This window comes from Pyrgilauda ruficollis, unplaced genomic scaffold (assembly GCF_017590135.1).
Source record: "Pyrgilauda ruficollis isolate IOZ18807 unplaced genomic scaffold, ASM1759013v1 scaffold211, whole genome shotgun sequence".
NCBI classification, from domain to species: domain Eukaryota; kingdom Metazoa; phylum Chordata; class Aves; order Passeriformes; family Passeridae; genus Pyrgilauda; species Pyrgilauda ruficollis.
Window position 1 is genome coordinate 75,338 of NW_024520429.1, and position 17,187 is coordinate 92,524.

General features: G+C 43.9%; 1 protein-coding gene across 2 annotated transcripts in view; it reads left to right on the top strand.

Moving 5' to 3' along the window:
• Positions 1–17,187, top strand: part of TTBK1 (tau tubulin kinase 1) — a 106,924-nt gene that overhangs the window by 32,716 nt on the left and 57,021 nt on the right. For both annotated transcript variants that reach the window (XM_041468128.1, XM_041468129.1), the window contains 3 exons: positions 4,471–4,544; positions 7,371–7,511; positions 8,782–8,886. In XM_041468128.1, the coding sequence (XP_041324062.1) occupies positions 4,471–4,544; positions 7,371–7,511; positions 8,782–8,886 (320 nt within the window). The remainder of the gene's footprint in view (positions 1–4,470; positions 4,545–7,370; positions 7,512–8,781; positions 8,887–17,187) is intronic.

Here is a 17,187-nt window from a genome sequence, read left to right on the forward strand (position 1 = left end):
AAGAAAAAAAAACCCAACACATTCCCCCCCCCACTTCCTTCTTTCTTTTCTGGGTTAAAGTATGCTTTGCTGCTCTCTGCTATGATCTCCATGCTTGAGGAGGGTGTGTGTGAGAAGAGAGGGCTGTTTCCTGCTGCCTTAAAGGGAAGTTCTTGGATGGAATGACAGTTCCAGCATCCTGTCTGCACAGGAGGCTATTAACATGATTGTTCTTGTGTGCTTCATAATTCTGATCAGCCCCAGGACTGAGCTGCAGGAATCCCAAAGTCACACCTGACTGTCAGCCTCCATCTGCTACTTCAGCATGGCATGAACTGCTCCAAGAGAGCAAACAGTTGTAATCTGGTGCCTCCTTTAGATGACAAATGAGTGAAAGCCTCTGGGACCCAGAGGGTTTGATGCTGCAGGCATTCATCCCACCTGTAGGACTGACTGGCTGTGCATGCAGCACTTCTAAATGTGGCCTGCCTTTCCTACACTCTGTTATATTCTTTTTGTTTCATGCAGAAATGGGTACAGTTTTCCTTCCCCTCCTTTCTTCTGTTTTCCTGGTGTTGCTTGTGTTGCAAAACAGTGCATGGCAGAGGTGTTCCAGGCAGAGCCTAAATTCCCAAGACCAACTGGTCAGGTTCAAGCCTGTTGTAGACTGGAAGGGAGGATTCAGTATAAAATCATGTCAGTTTGGGGATGCAGGTAATCAAGAACTGTCAGTCCATTAATAATTTTCAAAAATTGTGGTAAGCAGAAACGCGTTGTCATCCTAAACAAGCAAAAAAATCTCAAAAATAATAAAAACTAAAATGCTTTTTCTTTCTGTAAAATTTTGTGATCCAGAAAATAGTGGTGTTATGGAGGAAACTGTTTTAAAAAAATTTTTAGAAATTAGCATGGATGTGTCTTAAGTCATACCACTGGACACTACCCCTCTGGTTTCACTGAAATTAGTGATTTAGGTGGGCAGGTTCTCCCTGTCAGAGGGTTGCTTTTTAATGCTCATTTGTAGTTTTGCAGCAACAAAAAGCATGTGGTGTCCATGCTTTACAATTATTTAAAACAATGAAAGCAAGTTAAAAAAAATGAGTAATTTACCCTTTTCACCACACAATAGCTCTCATTGTCGCTAGAAACAGTCACTGTGTTTTGGCTTTTGCCTCAATATCCATCCCCTGGTGCTCCGAAAGGCAAACAAAGCAAAGTGGGACTCACAGTGTGTCGGTGCAAATCTGTGAATCATGGCTGGGATGAGTGTGGGTTTGCTCCTCTCCATCCTCTCTGCCACCTTGTGTGGGTGGCCAGTTTGCTGAAGCACAGGAGTGCCATGAGATCCTAAAGAAACAGAACTGACTCTTTCTGAGGTTATCCAGATATGTTGACTTAGTAGTGACACCTCTGGCTCTGAGGGTCCCTTCACACTGGCAGGCAGCTCAGCCATCCCTACTGGGACACGTGGCACAAAGGTGGGTGGGACAGCTGAGGCTTCCTGCTCGTTCCTTCTTGGTGATACCCACACCAAGATGTGTTCTATATCCACACAGTATCTCAAGGGGTTTCCTCAAAAACCAAAAACCTGTCAAAAGTCAGCACTGAATTTGCAATGAGCTTGTCAACAGCAGAAAACCAGTGGCACCCAGTATCTGTAGCCACACTCAGGCCAGGGGCCTGGTATGTGAGAAACAGGGTCAAGGAAGAGTGTGTGCCCAGTGGGAGCAAGGTCGGGTGACATGGGAAAAATACAGAGATGCTGCTTGCCACTGTAGGGAGAAAATTCATGCAGCAAAAGCTCGCCTGGAGTTGAAGCTGGCCAGAATTGCAGGGAACAATGAAAAGGAGTTTTATCAAATACCTTAATGGAAATAGGCAGTGTAAAAATAACATCAACCTCTTTCATGATGGGGATGGTCACCTCACAAACAGAGACGGGGACAAGGCAGAGGTGTTTAATGCATTCTTTGCCTCTGTCTTCAACATGGCTGATGGACCAAGGGAGTCTCAGTGCCCTGAGCTTGGAGGATCTTGGCTGTGAGAATGATCAATTCCCAGCTGACCCTGAAATTGTGCAGAGTCTGCTGCTCCAGCTGGATCCCTACAAATCTGTGAGGTTTAATGGGTTTCGTCCAAGAATCCTCAAAGAGCTGGCTGATGTCATTGCAAACCCTCTCTCAATGATTTTTGAGTGGTCTTGGGAATCCAGAGAGGTCTCACCTGACTGGAAGCTGGTGAATGTTGTCCTGATTTTCAAGAAAGGAAAGAAGGAGGACCCCAGAAGCTACAGGCTTGTCAGTCTCACTTCAGTGCCTGGTGAAGTTACTGAGAAGATGATTCCAGGAGGCACTGAAAAACAGCTGAACACCTGGGGCAGCTCTGGATGTACAGACTGGGGAAGGAAATGCTGGAAGGCAGTGCCATGGAAAGGGATCTGGGGATCCTGGCCAATGGCAAGTTGAACATGGGTGAGCAGTGCCCTGGCAGCCAGGAGGGACAATCCTGTCCGGGGGCATCAGGCACAGCATGGCCAGCCGGGCAAGGGAGGGGATTGTCCCCTCTGCTCTGCACTGGGGCAGCCTCACTTCGAATGCTGGGAGCAGTTTTGGGAGCCACAATATAAAAAAGATAAAAACTTGTAGGGAGTGTCCAAAGGAAGGTGATGAGGATGGTGAAGGGCCTTGAGGGGAAGCCTTGTGAGGAGCAGCTGAGGGCACTTGGTCTGTTCAGCCTGGAGGAGACTGAGGGGAGACCCCACTGCAGTTACAGCTTCCTTGTGAGGGGGAGAGGAGGGGCAGGCACTGATCTCTTCTCTCTGGTGACCCGTGACAGGACCTGAGAGAGCAGCCTGAAGCTGAATCAGGTGAGACTTAAGTTGGATATTAGGAAAAGGTTCTTCACCCAGAGAGTGGGTGGAACAGGCTGCCCAGGGCAGTGGTCACAGCACCAAGCCTGGCAGAGTCCAAGAAGCATTTGGACAATGCTCTCAGGCACATGGTGTGACTCTTGAGGATGGTCCTGTGCAGGGCCAGGAGTGGGACTCAATGATCCTTGTGGGTCCCTTCCAATGCAGAAGATTCTGTGATATACTGAAATGAGCACTTTCCTAATCTCTGAATCTTTTCCTGAAATATGGTGATTTGTGACATTCCTTAATGGCTTCAGTATGGTCTTGCACATTCAGTCCTGAGACTGGATAATGTCCATGCCAGAGTCATGAAGGATCTGCAGATACATAACATTCTTGTTCATCTAACCAGATATAGGTGGATACTAGGACTTGTGTGTGTTTGTTTGTTTGTTTGTTTGTCTTAAGCCTGTTCTTCCAAAAGTATTAAGGAGCAGTTAGGGTCTCTATTCCTCCTGTTCTGGTTGCCAGCAGCTCTGTTACCTCCTTATGGTAGGAGAGAGAGTGTGGTTGTTCTGGTGGGGGATGCTGCTGGGCCCTAAAGGGCAAGCTCTTGGTGCTCTTACTGAGGGTCCTGCCATGGAGCTCCATATTCCACAGCTGTGTGTGCTGCTCTGGTCAAAACTCTGGTTTTCCACTAAGAAAGCTGATCCTTTGTCTCCTGCTGCCCTCCACGTCCCTGTTCTGTCATGTCTTGCTGTCCCCAGTGGTTTCTGATGCCCCAGGCCTGTGGTGCACACAGTGATAGCAGTAGCAGGGCCCTGAGTGTGCTACAGGCAGTGCAGTAACTCATTACTCTACATATTCATGTTCTTCCCTTTTTTCTTTAAAACTGGGAATTTTCAAACAATAAGCTTTGGTTTAAAAACTAATTCAAATCACCATTGCTTAAGTGCTACAAAGAAACTTAGGGCAAAGTTATGTGATGATATCACGCCCTTCCCTGCTTAAAAACCCCAGCAGGACCCAAGAGTTCACTATTGTAGTGTGCATCAACCTTTACTCTGTTATCAGCAGTCTGCTGTTAGGGGAATTCATGCCTCATCCTTCCCCTTCCGAGAATGCAGAGAGCAAACCATCCCAAATCCATTACAGGTCAGGGTCTGAAACCACAGCCTCTGCTCCCCCCCTGAGAACCAGCTGAGTATTGTGGGGTGGCTGAATTAGTTTGATTTTGCCTGAGTAGGTGTAGTTGGTACTAACATCATGCCAGAACTTGACACTGAATGGCCCCAATTTTTTTCCTTCTGTTGTTATGAAATTGCTTTAATGTTTCAGTGGAGTATTTCCATAAACATCTTTGTTTTCCAGGTGTCTCTGACTATAAAAATCAGGGTTTGTTCATGTTCAGGTAGCATTAGATGAGCTGTTTCAGGGTAAGCAGTGCTAGTAGGTAAGTGTGGTGGTGGTGTGTACAAGTCAGCTTGTACTGAGTGAAGTTGGTGTAATGAGCTGAGCTCAGTTTTTTATGCATAACTCCTTACCTGGTACCAGCCCTGATCAGAAACCATTTCTCTAAATATCCTGATCACAGGGTTGTTATCATGTGTTCTATTCTGTTAATTTCTGTTTCTTTTCAGGGAAGGATCATGTTTGCAGATTTATTGGCTGTGGAAGAAATGAAAAGTTTAATTATGTGGTCATGCAGCTTCAGGTGAGTTCTGTCCTACGCCTCTCCTGTCTGTCTAATAGAGATGGCATCACTGGGAAGGATTTACACGGAGAGAATAAGGCCAAGCTCTGGTGTAAAGACTTGGTTGTACACAGAAAGAGGGTGGAATGGAAGACAGTGAGAAGGGCTGGTGTTGCCTGTTGATATCCCTTGGGATAGCTCCAGTCGTCAAGATGTGCTAAAATATTTCATAGCTCTGCTTTTCTGTTTAAGATGGCTTTCTGTCAGTTTTCTGGGAAAAGCACTCAATTCAGAATGCTCACAGGGGCAGCCCACAGCATCGTGCACCAGTGGCAGCTCTTTGAAATATATCCTGCTGAGCTGTGATGCAGCATTCAAAATATCTTGTATCAGAGCTCAGAGAGAGCCATGGTGTCACAGCAGCAGCACAGTTTCTCTGTGAAAGGCCGTGATCTCTGGCTCCTCTGTCTCTCCCAAGCTCAGCAGTAACTCAGCTTCTGCTGTGGAAGTGTTTACTCCTGTTTGAGCACTGCTGATATCAAGTCAATAAGGGCAAATACTTGGGTAGCTACCACATGGTGACTGCACTGCTAGGCAGTAGGTGAAGTAGAACAGGTACCAGCAGATCCCAGTACTTCTTTAAAATAAACTTCTGGTTCTTTTGTAGTTCTGCTTTGCAAGACAGTTGTATAAAATCAGTAAACTCCTGGTGCTTTGTTTTGCCTTTTATATACCGTTGGCATCCCAATTGCTGTTATGGATAGAAAAAATCCTTTAGCTTTCTAAACAACCCTGGCTACTGCTGCTGCTGCAGTGTGGGCATGAATATGATTCATGAAAGAGCTAGCCTGGAGCTCATAGAAGAACAAGGCTTCTACCCTCCCAATTTTGTCCTTACCAAGCCTGATAAAAGAGACTTTGTCTTGGAAAGAAATTTCTCTGCATGCATTCTCTTACTTTCTGGTTTGTTCTTGACTGTGTAACTGAGCTTGTAGAGTAGGCAGAGCCAAAAATAATTTCATTATTTGCAGATGAAGATGTTGATACGTAAGGCATTAGCTAGTTCTGCACCATCACTCTTCAGGCTAAAATTCTCCTTCAACTTCAAGACCTGCTGGGACATGGTTTATCATGTGTCCCTCTGACTGTTGTGTTCTGCAATTCTCCCTTTCCCTTCAGTCACCAGGTCTGAGGCTTCCACTCTCAAGCTTTGCAACTCATTTCATCTGCCCTGTTCCATAATCAGCCTGACAGTGTTTATTAGGAAAATAATGCTCATTTTGTGTCTTTTCCTGGCACTACTAGCAGCTGGAGAAACTTATAGCACATTTCAGCATGCAGCCCTGAAAAAAATGAGCCTTGCTTTCCATGTTACCATTGGATAAGCGAGCTGGTGTTTAAGGAGCAGCTTTCAGTGGAAAGCAGGATCTGCTGTCAGTTCAGTAACTTGGATGTTTCAGAACAGCAATGACAAAGCTGTGCTGCCTCCAGTAAAGTGTCACAGAAATTCAAGAATATAAGCACTAGAGAGGTGGTTTAGTTTGATTTTGTTCATGTTAAGGAGCAAACCTGGGTGGACTGCTGTGGCTTGGCTGTATCTATGAGCTGGTCTGTGTGAGGTGTGATTCTTCAAGGGTGCAGAGCCTTAAGTGAAACATGGCTCAAAACAATTTGAGAGATTTGTCATGTGCTACATGAACCAGCTGGCACCTTTATGTCTGTACATAACTTCAGAACTGGAAATAAGTGGATGAAGAGATGGCATTTGGAGAGCAATTTCTGTTTTCTTCTCAACTGTTTGGAATTTTTTATATATTTGCTGTTGGGAATTTTGCTTGAATTCATGTGGACTTGTATTATAAGCATATGTCTCCTATAGATGCTAGATGTCTTCTAGATTTGTCTTTACAGAAGCAGAATCAGGAAATTCTAAAGCATAGTAATGAACAGCATGTCCCTATAGCTTTTGTTCCTTGTGAATGTTCTCTGAAACAGCAGACTCTTGTTCCTAATGTTTTTAATGAGTTGGGAAATGGATTAGTTCTGTGGGTTACAAGAGCACTCTGCCATGGAATGCAATCATTTTAGTAGTTTCTCTTTACAAAGCTAAAGAGGTATAGACAAAACTGAGATGACAGACATCAAATAACACTGGGATTTTTTTTTTCTTGCATTTACTCTGTCCTTTTTTTCTTTTTCTTTCCTAAATTTTCTTGATTTTCATGCATAGGTGGTAGTCCTTTTGTTTTTTCTCAGAAATTTAATTAACTGGAGGTAAATTAGCAATTTGTTTTGATAAGTAATAAGTCAGTGGAAAAATCCTCCTCTCCTGATTTTGGGTATGATTTTATTGATAGACAACTTTCCCCATTGTGGTGTTGCCACAACAATGCTGGCTTGAGCTTGAACCAGACAGTGTGTGCTAGGAAGTTTCTGATGAAACTGCAGCATCATGACCTGCTGATCGAATTTGTACTGCTTTAATCTTTAGAAGGCTCAGAGAGCAGTCAGAGGTTGTGCTAAAATCAGCTTCTGTATGGTCTGAGTTTAACAGTAAGGAGATGCTGGTCTCTCCAGTGTGAGGCACTGCTGTCCATGCTGTGCTTAATGTACAAATAGTGACCAGCTGACTTCCCAGGATAGCAGTCTGATATCTGCTTATCAGCAAATGCATCACTTCAAAACTAAAATGAACTACTGGAAGATCTTGCACAAGAAATAAAGCAGACATGACATGAGCTCCTCTCTGAGTAGCATGTCTGCTTTTTGGGGTTGCATGTGAGAAGTCACAGCTGTGAAAGGCTCTGCTTTCCTGTGATGGTTTAAGTGTTCTATTGACTATTTCAGGGCCGAAATCTTGCAGATCTGAGAAGGAGTCAGCCTCGAGGGACTTTCACACTGAGCACAACGCTGCGACTGGGCAAACAGATTCTGGAATCAATAGAAGCCATTCACTCTGTGGGATTCCTGCATCGGGACATCAAGCCTGTATGTTGTTTTGGAAATTTTCCTTTTGGTTTTATGTCTGTCTGTTCTGCTTGAGTCAATAAAGACAGTCTGAGTATGGGCAGGTCTCAGCAGGTACATTTAGGCTTCCTTGCACACTCCCACTGTCTGACAGGTTTGGTATTTTCTATAGGTGCAGAATAGTGATATTGTATTGTCCTTCCTTTAAATGCATAGCAAACCAGCTTTTATTGGCAGAGGCTGCTCTGTGGTGAGTTTGGTTGCTGTCAGTCATACTTGCACCAGTCAAGATCCCATGATGAAGCAGTCTAGTTCTGAATGGTCCTTTGGAATCCAGCCAATTATAACTGTAAAAGTTGTTCAGAAAGGAAGTCTTGTTCTGTGGTGCATCACTTGAATAAATGTTAATTCATGTGTTTGACTTAGCTAAATCATGCTCTTAATCCTGTGTGAGTGATTGCCAAAAGAATTGGAGCAGTTTCCAGTGTCAGAACCATAGTCACATTGTTGGTCATCTGCCTAGGCAAGGCACAGTTATTCCAAGTCTCATTGTAGAAGCCAGTCTTCTTCCCACAGCTCTTCACTACTTGACCTGAACACTTGTTGCTCTGCCATACCTGTGACCAACTTGCTTCTAGTAAACGCATTTGCTGCTTTTAAAATCAGCTGCTTTTGGCTGTCTGGATTCAGCTGAAAACCAGTCACTGATGTGATTTGCTACAAATCCTTTAGCAGCCACCCATCGTGGTAAAGGATGGAACTTTAGGATTGAGGTTAAAAAAAGGAGCTGCTCTGTTTGCTTGTTATTGGTTTATTTAATAAGAACCAAGCCTGGTGTTTTCTATATGCCTCAATATTCAGATAGATCTAGGCAATGCAATGCAGTAAATGGAGATCCTGGGAGTTAAGGTAGAATAATTCATGCTAGCAGCTGAACCACGAACAGAAGCATTTGCCTACAAGAACTCCAGCCTGTTAAGCAAGTCATGGAGTTCTCACTGCAGAACTAGTGGTGTTAAATGTAGCTCTTTCTAAGAGCAGCAGAAATTTAGCTAACATAATGTGAATTTTAGCAGTTTTGAGACTCCTCAGTCTCTCATCTGCAAAGTGAACTTCCTATCAAGGCAGTGATTCTCTAATCATGATGTTTAAGGTGCATCTTAAATTCTAAATCTCTTTGACTTGTTTCCACCAGAGGCATGGGGAGCTGCATGATGAATTTTGCTAACAAATGGCCACTCTTACTCAAGCTGCTGGCATAAATTTGACTTTTCTTTCCTTCTTTGTCCAGTCCAACTTTGCCATGGGCCGGTTACCTTCAACATACAGGAAGTGCTACATGTTAGACTTTGGTCTGGCCCGCCAGTACACCAACACTACTGGGGAAGTTCGACCAGTAAGTACATTTCAAGCAGTATTTTTTCCATTTCTGCAACTGATTAGGAATGGAAAGGTTTTGTGGTTCTGTTTGTTTTGTTGTTGTGCGTGGTTGTTATATTGCACTGCATTTTCTGCAGGGTGAGAAGCAGCAAATGACTTCAGCTGCATTGTGGATCTAAGAAGGGATGGTAGATCTTGTCTTAAAAGATGTGTGGCTTTTTTTTCTCCTTTTATTTCCTTTAGGATAATAGTGTTTTCCACAGGCTTGCAATACTTACTGAGTACAATGTGGACTAACAAAGAGGGTGAGCCCAGTGCTGGCCATGTAACTTCTGTAGCCCCAGAGGACTGGTCTAGTTCAGTTCTCTGTGGTCTGGGGAAACGGGTTGATGTATTCTTAAAGCTTTTGATGAAAAAGTGTGCTAGAAGTTAAAAGCTGACCTGATCTCTGGGGCTGAGCTTACTGTGAGCTGCAGCCTGTAATGCTGTTCTCACCCTTCCTGACTTTGATTTTACGTCTACTGCCCCAACCCAGATTTCCTAGCAGGAATATTTCAGTGTGCCTTCCTGGAGTGGAGGTAAGGGCAGGGGGCATGACTTGTGCCATGTAATATGGGTTTTATCTTCAGTTCTTTTACCAGCATGGTGTTATCTGGGGTCACTCATAAGGATGTGTAGAGCTTCAGATATTCTGGGATCTGTGAGAGAATTCCTGGATTTATTTCAGAGCACAGTGCAAGCAGAGAGTGCTCATACAATATCTCTGCTTATCGTCCTAGGCTTGCAGCTTCAGATCTGCACACTTTTTCCACCTGCAAGATAATTGTTGTTCTGGAAAATGTTGGTACTGTGCTAGCTAAATACAGAGACTCTGTAGTGCAGGTGTGTTTGGGGAGTGAGAAGAAAGCAAAGGCCAGTGAGCAGATTTTGTGTCTTTAGCAGACGAATATAGCTGGGGAGATTTTATTTTCTTTTTTTAAAAATTCTTTCATAAGTCTTTTCAGTTTTCTTTTTCCCTGTAGTTGGAAGCTGCGCCAAAGGTTGTGCCTGCCTCTTATTCTTAGAAAGACACACATTACATACTATTGGACTTCTCTGTCAATGGTTTTTAGTTTGGGGATAACCCTTCTCCATATTGCCCTTCACAAAATATAGTCCCATTCCCTTCCTCTTTCTGCAGTCAGAGTTCACGTTTATTACAGCTTGAAACTGGCATTTGATTTTCAGAGTGCAGGACTCTGAAAAGGTTTGTCTTCATTCTGCTCAGTCTGGTGGTTCACTGCTTGCTTGCCACAGATGGGTCTCATAGAAGGATGAATGACATATGATCTGTTCCTGAAAAGATACATGCCATCCCCAGAGGGGTGGGAGTGTGCTTTCCTGAAAATGGTGAAAAGTCTCCATTTATTTGGGATATAGGAGGATCATACAGGGTGTAGTCTCATACACCTAATGTACCTATTCTCCCACGCCACACTTCAGGGGGTCAGGCTTTTTGACAAAAATTATATAGCAAAAAACCACATAAATATTCATTTCAGTGCCTTTTAACATTATGCAATAATCACTAAGCTCTTTGGTCCTTTTGTGTCCCTGCTGCCTGCTACCTCTTTGAGTCCCACTTACCAGAACAAAGCATTTGTCTGGAGAAGCACAGAGTGATTGCTGCCCAAGTAATGCACTGAGGATTAGGAAGGAGATGGAGGTGAAGGGTGGTATGAAGGCAAGAGAAATGAGGCATTTTGTGATGTTTTTGCATTTGGGTTTTTTTAATAAGAACTTTATCACTTCTTTCACTGAAGAGATTATTTCAACCCAGTAAGGTAAATTCTTTTTTCTCCGTTCTCTTTCCATTCATTTATCCATGGAGAATACATTTTTCCAGATTTATCTGAAAAATCCTGAGCCTAGTATTTCTGTGGTTTCGTTCTGATAGTAGGGGAAGAGGCTCACTCCCTTTTTTTGGAAACATGTCTGGATTTTGCTTTCAGTCATATTCAATTTTTTAACAGAAATTTTCTGCTCACATAGGTTCTCTGCAGTTTCCTACAGTTTCAGAAGCACTGTCATACTTTATGAATAATACCATAAAAATATCAGGTGTTTTCATATCCTCTGAAATTCAGAGTTACAATCTATTATCACCTTTTCAAAAAAACTCCAAATGACTTTCTAGTTATACAGATAATGAGCCAGGTCTTTAGGATGCTGTGGATTTGCTGGGTTTTGTTGGTTTTTTTTTAACTTACCTCTTGCCTCTTACTTTCTAGAGACTGATTAAAACTTTGAAGTGGGGTCATTTCAAGGGCTGTCCCAGCAGCTTTTATGTAGGGAGCTGTTACTCTCCTGAGCCTTTGATGAGTGTTATGGATTTGATCTCTATGTCTCTACAGAGGATGGCTACTTGACAGTTCAGCCTGATAGATCAGCATTTGTGAAGTTATGGCCCACTTGACGTAACTAAATCCAGATTTATTCTGAATCTGAATTTATCTTGTGCTTCTAGGAAAACAAAACTGATCTCCCTTGTATGGGATGCTAATATTAGCACAAATGCTAGTCCTTGGAGAAGAGCTATTGTGGCACAGATTTGTTTCATAGGAATGGTCTCACCCCTTTACAGCTTGCCCATTCCACATGTTACAAAGTCTGGTGGGCAACAGTCTGCAGGAATTTTCATTGCTCTATAAAGACAGAAGATGGTTGAGACCAGAAGGTGTGTGAAGAAGCATCAGCAACCTTTCTTCCCTCTGTTGACAATCAGGGAAGCTCAGCTGTTCTCAACAGTCTCATTATTTGATATTTCTTTGTGGGCTGTAGAAGTCAGGCTTTGATAGTTACTCCTTTGGATAGGCAGAGCAGATGTGCATTGGTCATGTAGCCATGTGGTGTCCATGGTTTGCTGGGAGCTGCTCAGGCCTGGCTGAAGGCTCTTACTTTGGCTACCAGCAGCATTTCAGGCATTTGCATCACAGGCAACATCCTGGCTAGCAAGGGGGGACTCTGGCTATTATGAAAAACAGGACAGACTGCTAGTGGACCAAAAAAAAAAAATAAAATAAAAAAAAAAAAATTAGTATTTTCAGTGTGTTTTGTTTTCAAACACTTTCAAGGACAAGTTTCTGAACAAGGAACAGCTTGCCAGGACTGCCAGAGGAGTTGCTGATTTCTTACTGCTCCTCCCTGCCTCTCTAAGCCACACTCTCTCCTGTTTGAAAGGTGGCAAATTCTGGTTAGGATCTGTCATCTGTATTCAGCAAGGTATGTTTGACCTGAATTTTTTAATGTCTCAAGGGTGTACTGTCAGTGATAAATTCACAAAGTATTCCTGGTTCATTCAGCTTGGTAACATCTTTTGGTGCTCAAGACTTATGCTTTCTGATGAAAGACAGAGAAAATATTACTTAGTCACAGTAAACAGGGCCTTCTGCAGGGCTCTGAGAATCCCAACATCCCTTTTCTAGGGAATATAGCTTAACTTTGTGCACAGCTATAAAGCTTAAATGAGAGACATTTCAATATGCCTGCTCCCATTCTGCCTGTGGCTTAAATACATGGTGTTTGTGGTATTCTGCTGTCAAATGAGGAACTCCTGTAGGAGAGGAAGCTTTTGAACCTGAGACTTCCAAACTCTGGGTGAGTGATCTCATGTTGGAGAGAAGAATCACACACAGATTCACAGAATGGGTAAAGTTGGAAGGGACCACAGTGAGGCATCTGATCCAGCCTTCCTGCTCAACCAAAGTAATCCCAGAGCACGTGGCACGGGATTGCATCCAGATGGTTCTTGACTATCCCCAGTGAGGGATACCCCACAGCCTCTCTGGCCAATCTGTCCCAGTGCTCGGGCACTGCACAGGGAAGTTCTTCCTCATGTTCAGGTGGAACCTCCTGAGCCTCAGCTCCTGCCCGTTGCCTCTTGTCCCAGTGCCCGCTGAGCAGAGCCTGGTCCGTGCTCCGGCCCCTCCCTGCAGGCACTGACAGACACTGATGAGGTTCCTCTCTGAGCAGGCCCCGCTCCCCCAGCCTCTCCTCAGAGCTGTCAGGCACTGACAGACACTGATGAGGTTCCTCTCTGAGCAGGCCCCGCTCCCCCAGCCTCTCCTCAGAGCTGTCAGGCACTGACAGACACTGATGAGGTTCCTCTCTGAGCAGGCCCCGCTCCCCCAGCCTCTCCTCAGAACTGAGGTGCTCCGGTCCCTCCATCATCTCTGTCACACTCTGCTGGACCCACTCCAGGAGATCCAGGTCTCTCTTGTCCTGAGGATCCCAGAACTCGGCACAGCACTCCAGACTGGCCTCACCAGGGCTGAGCAGAGGGGCAGGCTCACTTCTCTTGACCTGCTGGAAGTACTCTTCTTAATGCATCCCAGGATACCATTGGCCTTCTTGGCTACAAGGGCACTGCTGGTTCATGGACAGCTCATTGTCCACTGGGTTCCCCAGGAAACTGTGTTTCTCTTCAGTGTTGTCCTTCCCTTATCACTACAAACATCTGTTGTTTGTTTTTCTGGTCCTGCTCAGTGCTCACAAGAAAACTCCTGGATTGCTTCACTCTGCCATGTTGTCTCTGCAGTAGGTAGATGCAGGGCAGTAGATGTAGGAGGAATCCAAGCCCCATGTGAGTAATCCAAGCCTCATGTGAGTACCATGGTTTGCAATTGCAAGGCTTTCCTCAGGTTTTTAAAGAAGGTTTCATCTGTTTTTAAGTCAGTAGCAAGTGGTTACAACTAATTATGCTACCTGTACTGATCACTTACCCATCAATAGTGACTGTCCCATCCCCTCTTCCAAGGAAAGCTTCATACATTCAAGCCATTCCTGTGAAAATGCACCTCCTTGCCTTCCCAGTCCTTTTTTCCATTCATTGCAGCACTCAAGCCATGCAAGCAGTCCCACCAATTCTCTATAATCCCAGTGAGATCATAGATTTGCAGTGGCACATAGAGCACTAACTGCTCCTCTTTGTTACACACATGTAAGAGGTTTTCGACAGGCACTTGAGGTGGGCCCTCTGTTGTGCTGCTTTCCCTAGAGAGATGTGGAAGCTTCTATCATCCTCTCCTGGGGCACCTCCTCACAGTCTCTGTTCTTCTATTTCTCTTCAGGTTACAGTAATCCTGTCCTGCTGTACCTGCTTTAAGTCCTCCTCACTGGTTAGCAAGATGAGATGCCAAGTCTTTGCAGAGATGCTCTTGCCCTGTGTCAAACGGGTCCCTTCTTCCACCAATAGTTCTTTTTCCTCAAAAAGGGACCTTTGGTCGTAGAAGCCAAAGCCACATCTTTGACAGCTTGATGTTGACTTGAACAATGCATCTGCTGCTGCCTGAGCTTCTCCCTGGCAGGATTTAGGAGAGCACCCAGACCCCCATGCCTCGAGATCTTTAGTCACTCAGAATATTCAAGGTCACTGCTTGAAAACCAGGTGCTTTTGGTGTTCCCATGAATGTGCTGCAAGTGTTAATAGTCAAATGGCCACACAAACTTGGCAATCTGTCCTTATTATCCCATATCCGGGTTCCCAACAAGCCACAAAGCTCTTGAGACATTGACTTAGGTCAGTTGATGGGGACTTTTATTTCCTGCAGGAAGGAATCTTCAGTGACCATCGCTCACCTTTGCTTCCCTGTACAGACATTTGATTGAGGCTCAGGTAGCTCCCTGGCAAGGTTTTGTTCCCCTTACCAGTTCCCAGGATACTTAATCAATTCTGCACCTGCAGATCTCCATGTGGAGCAGCAGCCTCTCTTCTGCTGCCAGCTTTCCCTTCTCTTGGGACTATCCATCTGTTACTCCTTTGAGTATTGCCACTAGCTGTCCTTTTCTCCTTGCATTGCTGGGTTCTTGATTTTCTCTTCCCGAGGCTCTGTGAAGATTCTGTTGATCTTGTTCATGTGAGGTACCAGGCCCTGTGGCTCATCACCACCATTACTGCAGTGAGGCCCACAGTGTCCTGAGCAAAGTTCCTGGGCTCCCTCACGCTCTTGCTTTAAGTGCTGTCTCAGCTGCTGCAGCTCTGTTAGTTATCAGTTTACTGTGATGCTTATAAATGCCATAAAGAGGGGGGAAAAGTAAATCAAAATTTTCATGCTTTTCATGCCAAAGTTTTTGTTAAACATTAAGAAGCAGCCTCACAGTTAAACTTTTAAAGGAACTCATGGTCTGAATTTGGCTGGTTTCAAAACTCCTTGTTTGTCGCCTCTTTAAAGGACAGCCATAGTTGACACCACTCAAATGAGAGAGAAACGTGTTTTGCAGTGCAGTTTCTTGTAGTGTGGACCTTTTGAGAGGCTGTTGTTTTTGAAAACTCAGCTGTGCTGTATAGACTAGCTTGCCCTTGCCTATATGCACAAATGCTGCAGAGAAAACTGTTGATGTGCTACATTCCCTTAGAAAAGCTGTGTAGACTTTTCCTAATTAGAAAGGTAGCTATCCCAGCTAGTTAAATTTCTGCTAAATTAATTAAGCTAGTAATTTGTTCTTTAAGAGAGTGTCAAATTTTCATTCTGATGTGTGAGGCCTGAACCATCATTACACCTTTTAAAAATTAGTATTGCACATACCAGATGAAAGAGAATACATCTGCCCAGCTCCCTGTGGCCTTACCTGTAGGATGTCCAGAAGCATCTCCTTTAGGACTGGAGACAGGTTACCTGAAATGAATAGAGCCAGTGATGCAATTGTTATGGTCCATATGGAATAGGCTGATCTGGTGAAAACTACACCACCTTTTTAGTGCCTTTGTACAAATCTAGATGAGGTAACAGTTGCTGATGCATAGGATACCCCCTGTCCAGTTTCAAAGAAGGTGTTGCAGATCTAAGCTGTGTTCACAAGACAATAATGATAAACTTGTGTGAAATGGGATTGAAAAGATTGTGATTATAACATGCAATCACAACAAGAAGATGAATGAAAGGAATTTTATTGAAGTCTGTAAAATACTAGTTAGTAAGTGCTTGCAGTTACTGAGGATACTCTTCTGAGAAATGAGTCCAGTTTTTTCTTCCTGATTTTCTCCCCTTCCCTTATTCCCTCCCACCCAAAAAGTCCATTTTGTGGAGAATCCCAAGACCTTTCATAACAAATTTGCTATTACAGGATGCAGTGATCTGTTTTAAGGATTTAAGTGTTATTTCCCCTAGCAACCTTCTGCTGTGGTTCAGATACAGACACGAGCAGTTTTATTCACTGTGACATCCTGGTTGTACAACCCACCTTTGCCATGCAGCAGTATCAGTAGTCAGTGCTAAGACAACAGAACTAAACAACTGGGTAATGAACTGAGAAAATTTTGGGTTCTTCAAATATGTAGAATTCTCTTCTTTAGAATGGGCACAAGTCAAATTTTTCATGTTGCATTAGTTTTTATAGCAGAGAGCTGGACTAGCAGAATCTGTTTGATATGGAGAGCTAAGGCTGAGAAGAAATTATGAACTTGAAGGGGGAAATGAACATAAACATTGTTATGCAGATGATGAACAACATATGCTTATATAATGGAGGTGTTCTGAGTCGTGAAGGTCTTCTGTGCTAATGTAGGTCAGGTTTTGGACAAGAACTTGATCCATGCTTGGCTCTGCCTGTTTTGTCACGTGCAGTACAGAAGACATTGTGCCTTTGCTCTCTCTGTGGTACCCTGACTTCAGAAACACATTCCCTGTGGCTCCACTAATATTAATTGCAAGCATTCAAGGGTTTAGCAGCTTGATCTTAAATATTTATTTGAAAATAGATGCTATGTTTTTCCTGAAGCCTCTCTCCCGTTGCAGGATATGACAGTGGACTGTTCTGCTCAGCAAGCATTTTATTTTAGCTTAGTCAGCTGCAGCCCATTGATTAGATCTCGATCTCCTTGTGGCTCAGACTGCACTGCAGTAGTTTGCAGTGCCTTGCTGGAGAGACTGCACATGCACGAGGGCGGCTCTGGGAGTCAGTGGGCACAGGGATGATGGTGTAGGCAGGACAGTGCACAGCCTGTGCAGAAGAGCGTGAGGAAGGCTGAAGAAATGTGTCAGCTAATTGAGAAAAAGGTATTTATTTTCCAAATGTCTGTGCATAGTGTTAAAAATAAACTTTGCTGCAGTGAGCAAGATATTAGAAGAGGAGATGATGGCATGTTTTTCTACTAACTAGTTTTCCCCCCACTGGAAAATGAGCTATAAAATAACACAGAGGACAGGAACTTCTACATCCTAATACCCCAGATATTCAGTCAGAGAAGCCCAGTAGCTTTATACTTGCTTTGTACTTGAAATACATGTAAATCTGTAGTATTACATATGAAATGAACATTTTGAAGTAGAATAACAGATTT